Below are 7,358 nucleotides of genomic sequence, written 5' to 3' on the forward strand. Positions count from 1 at the left end.
CTTAAACCCTTTAAAGATGTTACTTTTTCACATCTTCATAATTATAAGCTTTATAAAATGCATTCATGCTCAAAACAAATAGGTTAAGCTCAGTTGTGAAAACAAACACTTACAATTGACACCTAGACTTTAATTACATTACACACAGTTAAGAGGAAAACAAACAGTACAAAGCACACAATGAATTATTAGCATATAATTCACTCATTGTATATTTTGATCTCACCAGAATAGATTCCTGGAACTTCAGCCCTGTGACCCTCACTGACCCCACCTCTAGGGGGCACTGCCCACCATATAGCTCGGAGGGCTAGAATAGTGTTCATGCAAAGATAAGTAGCAGACAGTGGCTCAAATTGCAGAAAAAAGGAGAGCTGTGATGTTGGATGTTTTAATCAGATGTTTATTTTCAAATTACAAAATATAATCTGCTCATAGTATCACACTATATCCAAATATACTAAATCATAGCCCTTGTTTCATGATGCATATCATACCTCCAGATGCTTCCAAATATACAGAGCCCTAAAATACTTAAAAAGCAGAGTATGGAGCAGTCTTTCTAACCTTAAAACAATTGCAATTTTGAGTGTTAAACCATACTGTACCACAACTTTTTATTTGATGTGTTTTAAAAATAAAGTTATACTTGATTTGACCATCATACTAATAATATGGTTGGCTTAGAAAAGTAGATTGTTCATACCACAGGTGAGCATGAAAGAGATTTTCTTACTCGTGTTTTCTTCTGATGATCAGTCAAATCTCAAACAACTAAATCAATCAATCAACCAAACCTTAACTAAAATGTAATTTCAACAATGACAACTATTTTGTTAACATGGGAAAACTTGCATACAAACATAGACACTCCAATGTCATATATTTTTCCAACAACTATAACCTAAAACATAATTATAACTTTAAAGAGCGTACAGCTTCAAAGCATACTGTGTACATTCAAACTAAATCAATCACATCGGCAGGCCTGTACATAGTAACAGCTGCTGATACTGTGGCTTCTGGCAACAAGCATGATGACTTTCAACACAGTGTGGTAATAGCACAAAAGACAGGAGGAGACAGTAGTCCAGCTATTTTAATATGCAGTCATGTAAGAGTGCGATCAATCACAGGCTTCTTTCGCACCTTTAACCTCCAGGGATTATTATGTGACTGTGATGGCTACAATGGATGGTAGCCGTCTCACAAAAATCTTTCCTTCATTTCCTTTGAGGACCAGATCAAACCAGCAAAGAGGCTACCAGTGTTTGTGTGGCCCTATGTGAACGAAAATTACAAACAGGCAGCCATGTTTGTTTTCCCAGAGAAATGCAGCCTTGCAGACTTGAGCAAAATGAAGAGACACAAGCAAACAAAGAAAAGAGTCAAAGAAAGAAAAAGAAAGAGATGGATAAAAAGACAACAAGAGAAAACCGAAAAGAAAATGATTGAGTGTAAGTACAAACACTATGAGCTGTGCCCGTCACCTGTTCCCCATCGAGAAAGTGGTGTGACATTCCACTGTCGTGAACACAGACATATCGCCCAAGCAGGAAAAGGCAATAGAGAAAAACTAGAGGGGAATATATGATTACAATCATTCATCTGTTAAAGGAGATAAAACTGAAATTTATGAAGTCAATTAGTAGCTGGTTCCGCTTAAAAGTTGGCATGGTTTAAAAGTAGCCCAAAAAAGAAAAGAAAAAACTAAATATAACACTTAACATTCCCTTTTGGAGTGCCAAGTGGGGCCACCTGATGCTGATTCAGACAAGCTTTTTTCTGCCTGTCTGTCAGTGTCACACAGTCTCTCTGTTCAGGGCTATTTAAGGCATCCCTGAGACTGTGCCACCAAACAGGCTCAGGTTATCGCTTCTGCACATCCACAGTGACGTAACAACACTAACCCAAGGATTCAACCATCCCTCTGTCTCAGCTAAAGTAGAACTTTATGTGATTCTTTACAGCTTGTTGTTAGCTGTATTGAATTAAGAAGCCTGTGACAGACATAGCTTACATGCAGAGACACCAGTTGCATAATTTCTTTCTGAAATCCTGTGGTAAATCCCTGTCTAAGTGACAGCACACTTTTACATGCTTTCCAGCCTGTGCAGTTAATGGAAAAGACTGCTGAAAGCAAGACAAAGCTCCCCAAACACTGCTCTGTTGACTAAGGGAAATACCACTATGTGGGGGGGTGGGTGTCATGTCAAGACTATAAATAATCACAACTTTAAACTCCCCGCTGCAATGAATCATTCCAGCAGAAACAGATCTCTTCTTTCTCCCCTCAAAATTTGCCGGGATCCCTAACAATGGCTCTTTCAACTGAGGAAAACGAGAGGCAAATGGAGAGGTAAAGTGCTCAAGCTGGATTGGCAAGTGGAGAAATGTCACTTAAGTAATGTTTACAGTCCTCATAACAAAGGGATATAACTTTCTTACTTTCATCACTGATGTCTGTCCTGGGGTGACTTTGTAAGCAGTGATACCCACAGTACTTTGTTCAGTAATTTGGCATTTACGGAGTCCATTAGTATCAACAAAGCATGCAAAGCTGGTAATCTACTCAAACAATTCTATAATGATTAACTTCTTGAGGGAATAAATAGAAACGAAACGAGTCCAGTAAATTACGTTGTTGATTGGTATTGGTGGTAAAAGTAATGTACAACTAAAAATCTTTTTTACTTTTCCTTTCGTGGAAACACTCAGATTATTAAGGACATATTAGGCCACCAAAACAAACCTGATGGCATTCACCTTGACTGACCCGCCACATGAAATCCCTTCTGTTTACTTTGAAAAGATTGTTTCTTCTTAACCAAAGTAAGTGTAGAACCCTTTAGAGGTACTACAAATAGAGTCATTATTCAGAAAATTGACGTTTACAGAGCTTGACCTTGGAGCATTTTCCTTACATCCACAGTTTTATGCCAAACATGTGGCCCAGTTTAAAACAAGTTTTAAATGAAGTGAATTCAAAACAGAGGGAAGGCAATAACTCTGAGAAATAAACCCGACGCAGTGCTCTCAGGAGCTGTAATGAGGCTCATTATAGAATATCCTTAGGAAAGACATTGAACTGGAAAATAAATAAATGTGACATCTGAAGTGTATACGTATAATATATACAGTAGATATCTCCTGTTAAAACCCAGTATTGCACACACACAAATTATTCACATGCTAAGAGCTTGGGGATATTTCTCTCAATTAAATATCTGATCAGGAGTTGTGTTCTTGCATGCTTCGCTTCTCAATCTCGACCAAAACATTCCCGGACATGAGCAAGTAACTGATCCACAGCCAATTTCCTACTGGCTGGGTTACAGCTATAACACCTGTGTTCTGATTATAATTACTTCATAATGGAAGCAATGAGTGGACTCGTCTTCTTCACATGTCTAAACAGCCCTGAGCAAAAAAATAGCAGCTCAACAAGTTTCTAGGTTTCAGTTGCCCACTTAATGTCCTATCTCTGGCCAAGGCTTCAAATACTTTTACGATCTGATATCCAAGCAACCCATAAAAGAATACATAAATCTAAATATAGTTTTGATAGGTATGTCATGTCAGGATACTTCTTAATTGACAAAGAGTTGAGTGTGGTGCATGTTTGTGCACAATCAGATGGGTGACTAGAGTCAAGAGGTCACTGCAGTCCAGAGTAAATATTGACTTAGTCCACAAGACAGCGAGCAGATAAAGGACTGTGAGTAAACTTCTACTGGCCTTTAATAGTTGGCCCCTTTCCTGTTGTGGGGGGACCTGCAGATGTTAGGAGGGTTAAATACACTCACTCACACAGACAGGCCAAAATTCCCACAGGCACCGGTGAAGAAGGTGAGCACACAACAGCAAGAAGGTGGGCAGGCCTGGATTCCACAATGCATTATTTTTGTTTACAGATTTAAAATACTGCTGAAGCATCCACACAATTCTCAATTTGTTTTAAAGTCTAAGTTTTACTGAGTTATGTTAAGCTATGATAATAAAATGGTTAGTTTACAATAGTCTTGACAAAATGATATATTTGTCCTCCTCTGCAGTGCTTTTTCTATGAGCAGGCCTCACAATGGACAATAGTAGCTCTTAAAATAAATCTTTACCGTAAGGTTAAACTGTAAATTGAAATGGGCTTTCCTGTGAGTTTTTCAAATCATGTCTTTAAAGTAAAAGAAAATGTCACGTCCCTCCATTGAAATGGATTCCAATTAGTTCATGACTGTCTTGGCCAAAAATAAGTTGGAAAGTTGTCATGTATAACTTTGAACATTGTTCCTCTTATCTTCATGATGGAATAAGAGTGTGTACAGTATATGGATATTTATATCTACAAGTCTGCAGCTTACTTTGCATTTTGCTTTATTTTTAATAAGGTACCCTCCAAAGTTTCTATTTAAGTTCACTATTAAGAGAGAAACCATGTATCCAACGCCTTAGCAACACACCTGTCATTATAGCACAGGAGCACAGATGTATCATCATGTCATTGTGTGTAATCATGTAAAAAAAAATGGAAGTGGTAAAGGCAGCCAAAGACAATAAGACTTACTTGTTTGAAAAGGTTTCTTATAAACTAACTGATGTGGGTATGTAAACCGGGCCTTTTAAGTTAAAAGCTCCTTCGGATTGGACTCTCCTGCAAAAATTCAACAATAACATCCCCATATATATATATGGTCAATTTTGTGTGTGTGTGTTTATTCTAATGTGTTTGTTTTTGTCCCACTTCCCAACATCTAATTATCTTGTTGTTTTTGTTGAATGTGTGGTCCAATTGTGCTCTTATTGTGTTACTGCCCCCCTTGAAAACAAGATGGTCTCAAGGAGTTATTCCCAACAAAGAATTTACCCCAATAACCAAGTCCTTCGTTAAGAAATCATTCTCTATACTCAGCATTTTTATAAGCCATAAGTCTAGACCCTAAAGTATAGCCCTTCTCCACTTCCTGAAAAACTTGCATCCTCAACTCATTATGGGAAGTAGCAGGTAGCGTTGAGCCGACTGAATGTTCTCAGTCAAGTGTAGCCTATGTGAGTCTCTGCAGCTATACAATCCAACCACCCCCGGCAGCAATTCTTGCAACAGTGGGTGATTGTCTGGGGCTCAGGAGCCAGTCAACCCCTGATGCATACATACTAACTCTCCCAGTGAATTCAAGGGAGGCCACACTTGTTCTCTGTCAACCCAGGCTCTCATTTTCACTCTCAAGGGCACAAAAAAATGTATCTCTCAGGATTTCAGGTTCACTTTCTTTTCCATCGAATGCAACAACTGAATGCATTGTTAGCACAGCTCTTTTTTAAGTTCTTATCTGGAAGGGATTCATAATAGAGTACAGACAACTTGGACCCACTTCTGATGGAAGAAAATACATTTCCTGTTGAGTAACCTGTGGAGGCGTGCACATTTCTGTAGCCCCACAGAGCCAGCTGAATGTAACAGGACAACAAAACCTGCATGCAGGATGTCAATAATAAACACTTCCATGAGGAATGTTTAGGTTTAAAGGCACTAAATAGATGTTTCCCCTATTTAAACACTAGTGCATAGTTTGATTAATTTGTAAGATATTCAGTCTCTGACAGTTTCTCTAATCTCTATTTATCATTATACAGGATAATAAAGATTGATCACTGACATTATTACTTTCAAGCCCATTTCTGTGCTTGTTTTCCAGCGTATCATAGCTATGTGAATGACATACAAATACATAGATGGGTGTACAGCAATAGAGCACATGGTATTCATATTATAATGTCAGAGATCCCAGGCTGCATGTTCATGTGGCGAGTTCAAAGCCAAGACTAAGATGTCAGCTACATTTATCAAGATCAACTAAGAGTAAAAAAGAGGCTCACAGTAAAACGTTCCACATGTGCAGCTGTAGGCTACTGTGGCATGAATGATTATTGTGCAGAATTTGCAGAAAAGTCAACGGAAAACGAAGATATCTTATTGAAAGATTCCTAAAATAAAAAACAACAATAATAGACAATAATGATTGTAATATTAAATCCATGCATTTATTGTATTGCTCGTCACGTTTTGGTTCCAAAACCTTATTGCTGCAGAGACTTTGTTTAGTAAATTGGCGCCCCTGTTCAGGAAAGATGCCAGACAACTGCAATAAGTCCTATAGTTGCCATTTTATATGAAAAGCAGTTCTAGAGGCAGTTTCAGAGGCGCAAATGTGCACATGTAGCATAACATCTGCATACTATTAAGCCAAATGCTCACTTACGTTGCTGCCGCGGAAACGTGTCCACTCCTTGTCCGTTGAGCTCCTAAATGCATTTGTATGCATTTGTCCAGGCAGCAGAGATCTGGGTGAAAACAGAATCACACTCAAGAGGATACCTGCTCATCGGCTAACCATTTGGTAACAGCCAAAGGAAGCGTAGAGTGGACGGATGAGTTCTGCCAACTCAGAATTTCCTCATTGCATTGCAGTCCGGAGGAGAGATCTCTCTCACTCGTTCAAACCAGAGCTTCTCAGATCCTTTGCGCTCTGCGGCGCGCAGTTATCAGGCTATTTCTATCCAAAGTGGAGACGCGCAACAGTTGCATAGAAAAAGTTGGCTAGGAGAGCGGCTAGTCAGACAGCAGCAATGACTGTGCGATACAGAGTCAGAGCTCGACTGCTTCTCTCAGAGTGATCTCCAACACAACAGCAGATCCAGCCCTGTGCGTCTTTACCCCCAGGCGGCGGTTTCTGCTATGTGCCTTGACTTGCACCGATGCAAGGGGACCCGTATTCACCCTAACACAACTCCTTCCAGCTGGTGGTGTTGGATTTCACCTCTTACAGGCTCGTGACATCACAGATCGACTATGGCTTGTGTTAATCGATGCCTTTTGTCTAGATTGACTAATGTGTTAGCCTAACGCATGTGCAATAGGCCTATGTATCTAAACTGTAAACTCAGCAGGTTGGAGAACATTTTAAAGTTTTTAACAAAGGAGCATAAACTTGCTTGTGCACACATGGTCCTACTTACACACACACTGAAATAATGGCAGAGAAAAAATGAAAGAGATCAGCTGGTGCAGCCTCTTGTGGTTTGCTGACAAGCAAATCTGCCAGGTGATGCAGCTCAAGGCACTGATGTTCTGGCATAATGGCAAGAGTTCCTGTTGTCCAGCCATCAGTCGTAGATTACAACATTTTATTTTGGCATAAAAACGTACAGTGAACAGTCTCTGCAGTCCAGCATATTTTCTTAGCAGGAGAGAGAGTTGTAGTATGACACAGTACAGGTTAAATCTCATAAGCACTTGGCATGAAGACAAGCCACAACAGGTAAGTGAGAAAGTATTGTGGGCAATGCTTTATTGGTTAATGATC

At 39.4% G+C, this 7,358-nt stretch overlaps 1 protein-coding gene across 1 annotated transcript in view; it reads right to left on the minus strand.

Annotated features, from left to right (window-relative positions):
• Window positions 1-6,688, minus strand: part of LOC117496090 (collagen alpha-1(XXIV) chain) — an 85,038-nt gene extending 78,350 nt beyond the window's left edge. Inside the window, exon 1 of the mRNA XM_034147778.1 lies at window positions 6,255-6,688. Within this exon, the coding sequence (XP_034003669.1) occupies window positions 6,255-6,307 (53 nt within the window). The 5' untranslated portion in view covers window positions 6,308-6,688. The remainder of the gene's footprint in view (window positions 1-6,254) is intronic.
• Window positions 6,689-7,358: the final 670 nt, after the last annotated feature.

The sequence above is a fragment of the Trematomus bernacchii genome, unplaced genomic scaffold, assembly GCF_902827165.1.
Source record: "Trematomus bernacchii unplaced genomic scaffold, fTreBer1.1, whole genome shotgun sequence".
Lineage (NCBI taxonomy): Eukaryota > Metazoa > Chordata > Actinopteri > Perciformes > Nototheniidae > Trematomus > Trematomus bernacchii.